We start from the raw sequence: 14,995 nt of genomic DNA, 5'->3' as shown, positions 1-14,995 counted from the left end.
GAGACGAAGAAGTTATTTCCGTATTTGTCTGAATACCGGAAATCACATCTTTTCATGAATTCTGCAAATCCCCCCTTTTTTCTTCAACACAAATTTTTATATGAGAAACATATGGAATTTGTTGAAGAGAACAACGATTTATCAGAATGTACAGGTATTAAAGTAAATTTAATTGGAGAGAGTATTCTCCATATCGCCCATATCAGGTAATTATCGTTCGCAACAGCGTTTTTCCTCCTTATCTCTGTTAAACATCAGAGATCGCCGTTAATTCTGGCTGCCATCACTCACATACCAATCTCTCTTTACCTAACACGTCCTCTATTTATCTCTTGTATTGCCATCATTACACTCCTAACGCAAAAGCCAGAAATCCAGGTTCCGACCGGTTGAAAGCAAGTTTACGGCTTTTTACCAGCTTCGCCAGTGACTTACTTCGAACCTAGGATAGAACTTTCACACATTAGGTATGATCATGCATACAGTCGGCCAAGATTCCTGTTGCGTTCAGCCAACCAACTACAACTCAGTGTCATACTTCGTCCACCTATTGTTTTATTACATAAAGTTTTGATGTGTACCGAGCTCGACTCGGAGTCGAACCGGGACACCTCTCATTCCTGTTCCAACCCAGCAGAAAATCGCTGTTTTTCTATCATGGTGTAGCTGAGATTTTAAGGTGAAGATAAAATGCATCCGAATTATCGATTCATAATCATATTTTAATTTTTTTAATTATTCTTTTCCTTTGCTTATAAGCACTGTTTAAATTTAGAGATAAATGAATTTCTTATCTGTCTGCGCTTTCAGTGTTAAACTCGACCACGATTTCCGGCAACACTCCACGTTAATGTTCATTTGTGCTTCTCTCAAATTCCCTTATCTCGGGTACGTGTGTTTGATGCCCGGTATCTTAACAAATTAAGAGGAAGGCAAGTCTTTACTTTGCCCATCTCATTCAATGAACCGATTCGTAACGAAGCCAGTAATCAATGTGTCCTGCGATGCTCTAACCCGCCTTCACTCGATGACGCTTGCTCGGCAATACTACGTGAATTAAATATTAAACTTTGGTATAGAAAGGATTCAACCTGGCTACATACATACATACATACACACACACACACACACACACACACACACACACACACATATATATATATATATATATATATATATATATATATATATATATATAGATAGATAGATAGATAGATAGATATAGATATATATAGATAGATAGATAGATAGATAGATATACACGGGTGATTCAATAAGAACGTCGTGGGAGCGCGGTGGCTCAGTGGTAGAGCGTTCACCTCCGGTGCTTGGGGTCCCTGATTCGATCCCAGCTCGCGCCGTGTGGACTTTGGGGTGGACAAACACCGTGCTCATGGGTTTTCTCGGGGTTCTCCCGTTTCATCCCACTTTCTTCATTCCACCATTTCATTCATTTCTTATAATTTTTAGCCTAACCGTCATAATCGTGGGACGTAAAACTTAAAGATTTTATTTCAATAAGAACGTACCAGGCCTATATCGCAGCTAATACTGCACGTAGAGCCTTCAAACAAACAATTGAACTTCCCATTTAGCCGCTAGAGGCGTTGTTGCAGACTTGTATCTGACTACCCGTAGCAGGCCTTTATCTCAGCTAATAATGCACATAGAGCCGTCAAACAAACAATTGAACTACAAAATCGTATGTGTAGAATGCAATAAAAATACAGTGAAACCTCCCTTAACGGACACCTCTATAACACGGACAGATTTTGTTGTCCCGGCAAAAATATATGTTCCCTTACAGAACAAAACCCTCCCTTTTACGGACACTCTCAGATACGGACGCGGACAGTCCTTTTCCTCCCAAACTTTTTCGTAACCTCTTCATAACGGACATGAATTATTCCGGTTCTGCGATATATTACAGTAGACAGAAAAGCCTTTTCCTCACAAGTGTATCTATCATGAACCTAGACCTGTGAACCATCAAACAGAACAGCTTCAAGCTGAACTTGAAATTCTTTTCTTCTGTCCATAATCTGTTTTCTGGTGGAAATCCTAGAAAACCTTCCAATAAGTAACAACAGTCATGCAGGGTCAGTCAGTCATATGGCCAAGAACTCAATGCGAATTATCTTCCCTTTCCTAACGAATTTAGTCCTTTTTCTTCAGGACCCTGCATCTTTCACGAGAATTTCATAGATAACAAGACAAACATTGTAGGAAAAGCCAAGCCTTTTTCGCTAAACAAAAGAATTTAGCGCTGGTTAGTTGTTCCTAACATATACTTTGAGAAGGATCTGAGAATTTGAAATAAATGAAAAATGCTTTCCCTGCCATGTAGGAAAATATCCAAACATCTTTGGCATAGTGTTCTTTTGCAGTATTCGTGTATATGATTACATATTACTTAACATAAATCAATTTCTCCTTCATACCTCCCAGTGATTCAAATACGTACTAAATAGAGTATTTTCATATTGAATTTTACGTATTTACGCTCATACATAACGTATTTTCTGTATATTACTGCATACAATTACCGTTATGAGAAATTAAATTTCTGTAACCTCTCTGTAACGGACACCTCTCAGTAACGGACAAAAATTCATGTCCCATTGGTGTCCGTTATTCAGAGGTTTCACTGTAGTAGCGACACCAGTGACGCATCGTGAATATCTCCAGCAGGGGTCATCTACAAAATTTGACATGGAAACAAGAGATGGTTGTGCCTCCATTGAAACAAGCGCACAATGGGAGAAACGTCGAGAGGAAATACCCTCGTACCATCTGACTTTCACCTGGTAATGCGACCGTGTTGCTGCCAACGGGAAAAAAATATGCAAAGGCGTATTTCACATTTACTATATACACAAACAGAAGCTATGTTAGGACAGGCCTATCGTAACCTAACTGAAGTTGGGAGGATGAAAGGAAATATTGTAAACGTTTCTCAAACACCGAATCTTAATTTGCAGGATCACACAGTCAGAAAACCAATACACTTTTTCTTCGTGCCTGTCCTTGGATGATTTAGGCTCCAAACATGGCGTCTGCATTACTGAATTCCATATCGCACCGATTTTCTTGACTGTTCTCACTGCTTAATTTTACAGTTCAGGGCTTCCTTCTGCTTCCAACAAATTTATTTTATAACTAAAACAATTTTACCTGGTTTCTGGTGCTTACTACTGAAGAAAACTAAAATATTTTCGGAGCAAAATAATGAGGTGTTACTTGATGCTTTCCAGGTAGCAAAGTGCCAAGCGTGCCGTAATACTAGAGCCTCGGAAATAGTCCCATTCAGAACAGAGAAAATATAAAGCGAATAGAAAATAGTAAAAACTGGATGAAACTGGATTTGTGGGAGGATATGGGCATCTCAGAGGGACGAAGGAGATTAAATTATTCTGCCAAATATCAGGTTGGTGGATAATTTCAAGAATTTCTATCCAATTGCGGGCCTATGTTTTCGTATAGCATTGAAGTTTATAATTTCAATACTAATCTATTTGAAATGCCCATATACAGGGTTTACCAAAATAATGTATAAATAAACATATTATCCCCAAAATATAATTCCTACTGGGTTATTCAAAGCTTCCACATTGATTTTGATTTAAGTAAAGAACAAATGAATTTACTACTTGGACCGAAAAATATATATTGAAAAATCTACAGTACACAGTACGTTCAAAAAATATTGGGTCCCTCCAAACAAAAATTTCATTACCCCGACTGTAATGGTACATTACAAAGAACTGCCTCGTTTTAGCTTCGATCTCTTCGATAAAACTTAAATACAGTTCTTCAACTTGAATTTCGTTTGTAGGTAAGAACTAGAAATCGTTAGTCGTGAATGACGAATCTCGTTGAAAGTTAGGTCGGTGTACGTAGTTATGAATGGCATAAGTTGACTCAATATTTATTTTTCAGCAATTCCTGGCCATTTTCTTAAAGCAGCGATGTGCAACAGCCGGCCCCGGACTACTGAACCCTTTCATCCGGCCAGCCTGACCCGCTTTTGAAAATTTATTTCTTAGCTAATCTCATCAGCTGAGTTGAAAAATTTTCCAGCTTTGATCACACAGTGTAAATATTCTTTCTCGCGTCTTTACAATGTTAAGAAAACAACATAGAAGCCAAGTGTTGTAAGTAAATGTTTTTGTAACCGTTACAGCAGTTTTTGTGTTCCTGTGATGTTAGTGTACGATGAGCGATTATTCCATTGAATATTCACATGAATTCAATTCTTGTAAAAATGTTATATTGTCTCGAACTACCCTTGACGCCAGTAATTTCTCGGTGATTGGCTCACCCTTCATTCCAACTTGCACATGTCTGGCTTAAAGCATGTTCAACAAAAGTTCACTTCAGTATTAGGTTAGTTTCAACTACAGTTTTGTTCAGATTGGAACAAAATTTAATGTAAATCATTTGCTCTAGTGATGAGTAAATTCCCGGGAAGATATTTTTCGGGAATATTCCCGGGAAGATTTCCTAAACGGGAATTTATGTTTAATCAAAAAGAAAATTGCATTCTATTACTATATTATGATTTCAAAGTTGAATTAATTTTTATATCACAGCATATTATTACTGTTGTCCATAGAGGATTCTTTAAAATGTATATATTCTGAACGGTACTATGTTACTTTATTAACACTTTATTATATTTAGAGAGTACGCATAAATGTATATTTATTTACAATATGTTCTATCAATTAAATATGTGTGAAAAAATATATAGTAACAGTTTAAATTTATATGTAATTGGATATGCTCAACTTGACTCTATTACTGATATTATAAACATATTAAATTTATAAATGTTATAAACCAATTAGATTGGCTAAATGCTAGAAGATACGTCCCACCAATTTATCAACATTTTGTACCTACTTTTTTGCGATATTCTATTCCGATGGGGTTGTTTATGGTTTCATACGTTAAATTACGTTACCAACATTAAATTCAGACAGCATTGCAGAACGAGCGTTAGCGAATGAAGGCGGGTTAGATCCCCGATGGCACGTTGTTTTCTATCTTCGTTACCAACAATTCATTTTCTTTTTTCACATAAATCATTTCCACTTACCTTTCCGTTTTGTATAAATCCCTAACTGCCCTAAAAAAAATGTGTTCGATACTTTCTTGACCACTTGAACATTACTATCAACTCAATTCTTCCGTAAATCACTCTACTTTTTGCTACTTTTGGCCCCTCAATACTAAACAGTTACCTTACTTTTTAATTCAAATCAAAATGGAACTTAAAAACTCATATTATTAGTTATATAAAGTACCGTCAAATAATTTAAATTTTTTAAACCTTCAAACTCGTTAAAACCTAGCAGTAAATCATAATATATTAAAATAAAGTAATTAGCCATATGGTTCTTATAATTTGGAAGATAAAGTATATAAATGGAAATAAATTCCTTCCCGGGAATTTATAGGCCAGGGAAAAAATCCGGGAATATTTCCATTTTTTAAATTCCTTCCCACCGGGAATATTCCCACTGCCCATCACTAATTTGCTCGAATCATTTCGAAATTCGCAGTCATAAGTGAACTAAGAAATAATGCTCTCATAGCAATGCCACTACTTAAAATACACACCAAGAGACGCCTAGCGACGAGACTTCGTACTACCACTGATTTGGAAGGAATATTAAAATTCTCAATAACTTTAGTTATTATCTGGTACATTCACTTATATCTCTAACGGTCAGTAAGTCTATGTTAATAATAATGCAAACAAAACAATAAGACTAATGACTATTATTTTTGTTTTACTTTTCAGATACAAATGACATCCCGACATCAATTTCCTTCAACGGCCTTTGTCTACAGGAAGCCGTTTCTCTATCAAAAGGTTTCAGTTGAATTATAGGAAGTGTGTACGATGACTGTTCAAAAATGTCTTCAAAAGTGGTAGAAACCAAAATGGGTCTTGCGTTATTATAATAAAGAAGATAATCTCCTCAAAATAGTGAAATAAGACAAGAAAATTATTGTGGTTGTGTAGGATTTTTCATATTTTTCGAAATATGCTGAATTTGCATCTCGATAACGCATCATTTTTTATTGTAGTAAGGTGCATATGAATTAATATTAATTTTACAAAAAAAAAAAGGAATATGTAATTTGGGAATTCTTTCCTTTTAATGGAAACCATGTTTGTCCTCGGAACTACTTATCTAAGTCTTGGATGAATTAATTATAAAGTATGCCAAATATAGAGTAACGGAGTTCGGACGTTTGAGTGGTGACCATGTGAGCGGAATTAAACGTTGGCGAAAGTTTTGTTAGTGTAAAGTTCATGATTGTAAAATAGAATTTAATTGACTTATGAGGTGAGATACCTTACAGATTTCAAATATTCACAAAAAAATGTCAAAATAACTTACTGTAATAGGAAACAGAAAGATGGAATACCCACAGCAGCTTAATGCACTGACAGGCAAAGTGTTCCAATACAACGATCGATATAGAACTGGAACTATAAGATCCGAATATCGAGGATTACGTTTACTTGTATTTTTCAATCAGGATGTATTGTTTATAAATGGGAAGAAGTGTACACCCAGAAGCTGGAACATTACTATTCGCCCTGGTGTAACACTCCACTTCAACGCACACAGGGGAGAAGGCGGTCTCCGAGCCGGTGAATATTATGCATCACTTGTGTGGATCGGGGAAAAACCTGAGTCCATTACAGACTTATCAACAGAGCGTGGAAGGCTAGAGGAGTTAAAAGCAGTTCCTCGAAGCAAGGTAGAAGTGAATTATAAAAAGCGTGTAATGACTGCAAAAAATTATGATAATTCTACAAATGCCAAAATCATTAAAACTGATAAAAATTACGGTGCCCAGAATAAATTTTTTCAACATAATGAAAGGAAGACCGTTCAAGGAAATTCTGTTTCGCCCCACTTTGACGCGACAAACAGAACTAACGCTAGTATCACATCGTCTGTGCACCAATCTACAAGAGTACAACATTCAGCAGAACAATGTGTTAAACAGGAACCTGAAAGTGAGTGGAATATCATGTCTGTAGGTGTAGACAAAGGAATTGTCCGAAATAAAGACGGAAGATATTTTGTATTCCAAAAGGAAAACGTCAGACTATTTGGTGTTTCTTTGATACAGTTTAATTTAATGGATGTACTTCGTGAAAGTAAGTATAAATTTTAACTTCTTTATTACACATGTTTATTATAAGTTCAGTTAAATTTTAAATGCTAATCTTCATGAATTATTTTCTTTTAGAAATAAGTTTAAAGGTATTAAAGAAGCACCTCATATGCAAATGGCAAGCGTGCCCACATAAATAAATATTGCAAAGTTCTGCTTATGCACTAGGGATGCGCTCGAGTCATGTCTCGACTCGACTCGACTCGAATTCGAGTCGAGACACACGTTGTAAAATTCGAGACGAGTCGAGACAAACGTATTTCTCGACTCGATTTTTCGAGTCGAGTCGAGGCTGCTCGTGAAAATCTCGACTCGACTCGAATGTCTCGAAAATCTTTCTATAATTTTTAATATTATTTTGAAGAAAGTATTCACTCCGAAACAGCCTTGAAACCAACTGCAGCATTTATTACTTTAAGAAATTATAGAATGCATTATTATTATTATTATTATTATTATTATTATTATTATTATTATTATTATTATTTATTCTGCCTTTCGGCAGGTCCTGGGATTAATGAGGATTTTTTTTTTTAACTCAATTTTAGATTTTGGCCTGGAAATGTTTCTTCCACTTTTCTCGATCTTCAGCTTCCTCTTTTAACTCCCAATATTTTCTCATATCTTTCAAATCTTGGATCAACTGTATTCTTCTTCTTTCTATTCCTCGCTTCCTTTCCATTTTTCCTTCTATGGCGGTTTTAAGAGACAATTTTGTCGCAAGATGTGTCCAATCCAATTGGCCTTTCTACGAAGAATGGTGGCTAGAAGTGTCCTTTTCTCTCCTATCCGTTTTAAAACATCTCCGTTTGTTGCTCTCTCTGTCCATTTTATCTTCTCCATCTTCCTCCAACACCACATTTCGAAGCTCTCCAAATATTTCTTCTCTAACTTCCGTAATGTCCATAATATATAATGTAACATTTGTTGTACATCACATATTATGATACGAGACTATTTTACATGGTATATTACAATAAATGGACTGCTTGGATGCCAAGAACTAGTAGAGATAGGTACCTTTCACTTCTATAGATAGGTATTTTTTAAAAGGATTTTGTAAACACTAAATCATAAAACAATAAACTACGTACAGTAGTTACGGTTTTGGTTCTCAACATAAAAGAAACTTGGATTGTCCATGAGATATTGAACTTCAACTTTCACTCCTGGAAAATTTCAATTTTGGAGTTAGGCCACTTGGCATCAAAGCAGTTCACTGTAAGATAAATACACTCCTTACTTTACTCTAGTAACATAGTTGTTCAGGAGCCTGGGATTTCCATCCTGTCAAATGACAGCTGAACGATTGGCTAATACATAGGAGTAATAGTGTATTAAGTTTTCGAGCTTTGGTTCGTCTCCGTATTTACTAGGGATGGCCACAAAGTTCCGGTTCCGCGAGGAACCGGTTCTCGGAGATCCGGTTTTCAGAACCGGTTCTGGAACCGGTTTCGGACCTGGATCCGAGAACCCGGTTCCAGAACCGGATCTTAGGAACCGGTTCCAGACCTGGATTCGAAAACCCAGTTCCAGAACCGGATCTTAAGAACCGGTTCCAGATCTGGATCTGAAAACCCGGTTCCAGAACCGGATCTTAGGAACCGGTTCCACATCTGGTTCTGAAAACCCGGTTCCAGAACCGGATCTTAGGAACCGATTCCAGACCTGGATCCGAAAGCCCCCAAAGACCCGTAAAGGAGGCATAAAGTTCACCTTCAAAAATAATGCAAAGAGGACCATGCGCTTGTGCCTTCCCCCTCCCAGACCCGTTTGTGCCCCCAGAAAAAAAATTTTGGTCCACCAGTGGGTATTTAGCCAAATGAGTTGGCCAGTTTGCCTGTTTAACCAATGAGTTTGCCAGTTACCCAGTTTATTTAGCCAAATGAGACAAGCTGCCGCCGCCTGGGCGCCTGCCTGTCGCTTCCACCATTTCATCTAGCATACTGTTCACAGCTTGCCAGCAGCTCGGGTTTAGCGTAGGGATGGTCACAAAGTTTCGGTTCCAGCGGAACCGGTTCTGTTTTCAAAACCGGTTCCAGACCTGGATTCGAAGAACCAGTTCTAGACCTGGATCCGAAGAACCGGTTCAAGACCTGGATCCGAAGAACCGGTTTCGGAACCGGATCCGTTCAGACCCGAAAACCGGTTCCACCAGGAACCGGTTCTGGCCATCCCTAGTATTTACACACTGATATAATTTTTAATATGAATTTATTTAGCTTTGTTTTGTTATTGACTTATCACCGACTCCTCTCTGTTATCATGGAGGTGTTCATTCGCTAGACATTGATTCTGCGCACTGCTGAAGGAGAAATGGGTTTAGTAATTTTTATTTTTCGAAATTCACGTCCGAAATGTATTTCACTTACTTACTAATCTTTTGCAACGCTATTTGCTTTTTCTTTCTTTCTTTTCATGACAGTTCCAAATAGTTTTGTTTGGTGTGGGAGTATATTTTATATTCACCTAATAAAATTACGGGTTCATTTTGTAATCAGTTTTAAATTTACAGAAACTATTAAGTTCACAATCAAATCGCGCTAATTGTTTAATGCATTTCAAAGGCTTTTGTTTTTATGCAGCTCATTAAGGAAAATCTATTTCATAATCGTAACATTCATTACTTTAAACACTAAGAAACTATAAAGGTAAAGGTGACTCGACCTAGCCCCGGAGCCGCTGTGACTCAGGGGCACAGCTTTCATCCTTGGTGTGTGAAGACTGATTCGATCCCAGCTGGTACCAAGTGGGCTTTGTGGCATAGAAACACCGTGTGTGTGGACTTTCCTGTGGTTCTTTAGTTCCCTTCCACTTACTTCACTCCACCATTTCATTCATTCTCAACATCACCGTTTTCTTTAGCTTACAAAAGACTGTTTACTTGCCCATTAGTTTTATTCTTATGAACTAAAACTCAAGTGCGCAGTTGTCTTGGATATTTCTGTCCCTTTTTACTTTACAACTTGAGGTGGGATGAGGGTCATTATAGATCTAGTGATATACCGCTGAAAGAAATGTTTCAGTACAGTGTCGGAAGCGGTATGTATTGTTTATGTTACTTACAATCTTACTTCCCTATAAAATATAAATTCACCCTTTCTCCCCTTCCCTTATTCGAATACAGTGAACCGACTGTTTTGCTGAAGAAAGATGCTAAGGGAAAATTGAACTATCTGTGTCTTAAAATTTTCTTTGAAGTGCAGTCTTTTGTGTTTGTAAGGTTTTGCAAGTATGTTTTCACATCGATATGAAAAGATAGCGAGCCAAATGTTTAGCCATGGACTCCTGCTGCAAACTGACCGTGACTAAACACCTGATCTCGCTCTGCTCATTTTCTCTCGCACACGTGAAGTGGGTTTGTTGTTTCCAAAACAAATAGAAAGACAGTTATCTGGTGCTTTTGGGTATTTTCCCAGCACACAGGCACCATCGTTATGTTTTAATGATCAGAAGAAATATCAAAACTATCCGATACACATGATACGAAAGAGCGAACAGAGGGAGGCAAATATTATAATAGACCAAGTTTTCCGCGTGGTACCGCGTGGTAACAATACTTCATATTATTTGGTGCACATCTCTATGAAGTTGTTTTCCACATAAGTATAGCTTCTTTCCGAAATAGCTCTTTCGTGTCACAGCTGTGTTTAGTTTTGTTTCGTGCTAGGATGAAAGGAAGAAATGCAACATTTGCTTCTCGTTAAACTTATATATTATATTATATCATGAGCGATGAGCGATAATAAGCGAGGTTTAACAAAGGGTGGCTTTCGGATCTACAATTTAACGTATAGTTGCAGTCCGTGTTGAAAATCGAACCAAATCTATGTAAGACCTGTTAACATTGATCTCTTTTGTGGTAAAAGTGAATTTCAGAAACACACAAAAGACTTGAAACATCAAGCTAATGTAAAGGAACTGCAAAATGTACTGCATCTTTTCTGTGGCAAGGAACATGCGTGCACAGCAACACAAGAATCGTGTTAAGGCCAATATTTTTTTTTCTTCTTGCCGAACTTAATATCCCCTTCCACACCATAGAAGAAAATATAATGTTTGTTAAAAGAAAGTACACCTAATATTTTAAAATTTTGTTTGTGATCTTATCATGCATAATTATATATAATGCCTTTCATTCACCGAGAATGAATTCAACTGTACGTCATAGCACCTCTAAAGCGATATTTTTCAAACTTATTTATTGCTAGATATTGTAAATTTACGGTATCTATCTTATTGGGTGGGAAATTTTGCGTCTAATCGCAAAATTTCATGACTTCGGACAGAAATTCGCAGTTACGAAATTTGCATCATTGTCTTCTGAAAGGATGTCTAGAAAAAAAAAATACTACTGGAAAATAACTGAAAACACAAGATGAATTTGATAGCCAAATTTACGTCATCTTGGTGCGTCATCACTTTTTCTTTAAATACTTGTATTTAGTATTCGATTAGAGTTTAGTATACGTTTTAGCATTGAGGCTATATGAGATGTGAACTTACAAATTAACTGGGATCAGAACCACAGGAGTTCCCACCGGAAATTAAACCTGGGTCTCCCGCAACAAAGATGCGTACGCTAACAATATGAACACAAGAGGGTTCAATATTTGGTACTGTGTACATAAAGTTGTGGAATTGCGCTTGTATAATGTTAGTAGTTCTACCTAGATACTAACATAAATTTTCACAATACTCAGCTTAATAAAGTATCTTAATAAAGTAAAAAGAAAATGTCACTCTTTGTTTCAGTTCCTGGTTCGACTGAAGGATGGTACAAATTCCAATGACCTTTTTTGGGATCCTACTTTATGCAGTAGATCTATCATAAACTGGGTGTTTGATACGGATATAAACTAAAAACTTACAAATATAAATTTAAGTCACATTCAAATATCTTTCAACTAAAATTGAATGTATACATATGATGTGCCATTTATTAATTCATTTTTATCGTTTGTGTAAGAGTCATGTTAGTTCCTTAATACAAGTACATGAATACAGTTAGCTCCTCTTATTGAAAGTAAGTGGTGGCTGGTCTTTAAAATTAGTGTGGAAAGATAAGTAAATAATCTGGCATAATTTAGAAAAATCGTAATTCAGGCACGTGTTTGGCATCATTGATTGTCTCAAGTGCAGTAACCCTGACTTAAAGGTTTTGCTTCGAGAAAGATGGATTATCTGTTATATATCAGATATATAGTCTCAAGTTGGAGCAGTATTCTCTATGACAGTATATCTGTTGAAATAAGTTATTTCGAGTGTATGACTGGAATTAAGAACTATTTTGAGTCAGTTCGACTTGTTTCTAGTTAAGACTAGGTAAATAGAGAAATAGATTACTCTTATGTTATTTCTTAGCAGGGTGGGAAAAAATCATGATTTTTTTAAAAATTCATTTTTGTTGATTTTTTTTAAAATTTAAATCGATTTTTTTGATTTAAATCAAATCTTTCTCCTCGTATAATACAAGTCGCGAACTGAAGAAGCATTAGGAATTAGTATTAAATGCTAATTACGCCATTTAAGTGAAAGTATTAGGATTGAATTTTGAATTATCCCCAATCGTTAATCTATATCAATGCCAAACAATGTTTTTTAAACCCTTTTAAATTATGGCTCTTTTTAAAGGTAAATTATAGACTTCCAGTCAAGCAGCTACAGCATCATCCCTATTTATCCTAGGATAATGGTACATACATCACTCTCTTTAGAATAGAACAGCTTTCACATTTCCCTATCATGTCCCTGAAGCGGGAAATTTTGAGAGTAATCGGAATTTTTTATTTTTTTTTAATTTTGACCCCCTCTGGACTCCCCTGTGTTAATGCACAGATCTCAAAATCAACTGGGAAATACTAAGGGGTGTACTAAATGTGTGTACAAAATTTCAAGTTTCTATCTTGAGTAGTAAGGATGAGGAAACTATTTAACAATGAGCTAAGAACATTCTCTCAATGCCCCAGATGACCCAGATGTAATATAAAAATTTCCTCAAACATCCCTATTTATTGTAGGATCATGATTTGTGCATTATTCTCTTCAGAGTAAAACAAATTTTCAAACGGTACCCTTCACATGTCTCCATCATGTATCTGGGGCGGGTAAATCACGAAAAAAGGAATTTTCTGTTAGAAATATCCTTAAAAAAAAAAAAAATACCTCTGTGGACCCCTCCTCCTGTTTTAAGGCAGAGATCTGAAACAAATCTGAAAAATACTGAGGAGTGCACTGAATAAATGTGCAAAATTTCAACCTTGTAGGTGCAAAAGAAAACCCGCGAAAAACAATATTCCCCAAATACCCCAGATTTCCGTATAAAACAGGATATCAGGCAACAGTTTCCTAAGACATCCCTATTTATCCTAGAAGCATAGTATGTACATCATTTTCTTCAGAATGGAACAGCCTTTCAAACGGTATCATTCATATGTCTCCATCTGAGGCGGGAAAATCACGATAAAAGCTATTTTTTGTTAAAAATATCTTTCTTTTTTAAACATTTTTGCCCTCTGGACCTCGCTGTTTCAACGCAGAGATCTGAAAATATCTGAAAATTATTAAGGGGTGCACTGAACGAGTGTCCAAAATTTCAGACTTCTGAATGCAAAATGTAACCCGCTAAAATAATAATAATAATAATAATAATAATAATAATAATAATAATAATAATAATAATAATACGCATAACAAAAAATATCTTTTTAAATTTATATCACACACTATGTCTCAACGCAGAAAGGCGTGAAAGCATATGTAACCTGTTCTAAAATGCCTCCAGTCTTAATAAAACTAAGTAAAAAGCCTTATTGGTACTTACTTAAATCGAATAATGAAGATTCTACTCTATCACCTAAAACTAGGTGATATAATTTAAAGTTAAGAATTAACAAAAAGTACAGCAACATTTATCAAAACGACTCTCTTTCTCGGCCTATTCTTAAAAACTCAGAACTAGCTTGCGGCATGAAATACATAAATTTCGCCTAAAGTTATAAAATTAACAAAATAAAATAAAATAAAAATTGGAGAGGGGATAGGGCCCCTCTAAATACGTCCTATTATCTGGGAACAAACAAACAGATGCGCACAAAAAAAAAAGACTTTCGTCTTAAATGTCGATGGTGATTTCCCCGTTGGAATAGTTAACGATTTTAAAACCCAAACCCAATGTTACGAAAAGAATAAAGCAGGATTGCTCCATTAGCTGTTCAAAACGGGATTTTCCCTAATCATCGTCTGCATAACACTTGTTTTCATACTATACTGTACATTTGAGTATCATTGTATTATGATTATTAACTTTCATAATCGAAATAAGAGAACAGAAACGGGATTTTACTTATTTTCACTTCAAATTAATTTATTTCGTAATTCGATTTTAATCAGCGATTTTTTTAACACTGATTTAAATCGTGATTTAAATCAGACTTATTAAAATCAATTTACCCTGTTTCTTAGCAGGGAACACCTAACATTTTCACGGGTGGCAGTGTCTGTTTATGGATATTGACATTTCCAAGTTTATATAAGATTGCTAGCAATACCTGGTTTCCATAGTAATGGAGCAAGTCGTAGGGATTTTAGAGTGAGAGCCTTATTTGAAACGTAAGCAAGGAGGGTCCTTGTTTACGAGGTTCAAATACTTTTTTTTTTAACCACAGGTTGACTGCATTCAACTGAGTGCGAACTTAAAGAATACTGGACTCAGTTTTCGGTGCGAGAACTTGACGACTGTTTTTGTAGAAACTTAACCTCAAACAAAGATTCTGCTGAGGGCACTTCA

General features: G+C 36.0%; 1 protein-coding gene across 3 annotated transcripts in view; it reads left to right on the top strand.

The window, feature by feature from the left end:
* LOC145690799 (uncharacterized) overlaps positions 1-14,995 on the top strand; it is a 169,902-nt gene that overhangs the window by 75,209 nt on the left and 79,698 nt on the right. For all 3 annotated transcript variants that reach the window (XM_081766089.1, XM_081766088.1, XM_081766090.1), the window contains one exon: positions 5,810-7,189. In XM_081766089.1, the coding sequence (XP_081622215.1) occupies positions 6,436-7,189 (754 nt within the window). In that variant the 5' untranslated portion in view covers positions 5,810-6,435. The remainder of the gene's footprint in view (positions 1-5,809; positions 7,190-14,995) is intronic.

Source organism: Thermobia domestica, chromosome 7 (assembly GCF_964235325.1).
Source record: "Thermobia domestica chromosome 7, izTheDome1.hap1.1, whole genome shotgun sequence".
NCBI lineage: Eukaryota > Metazoa > Arthropoda > Insecta > Zygentoma > Lepismatidae > Thermobia > Thermobia domestica.
The sequence above is the reverse complement of the archived record's forward strand: the minus strand, read 5'-3'. Positions and strand labels throughout refer to the sequence as shown.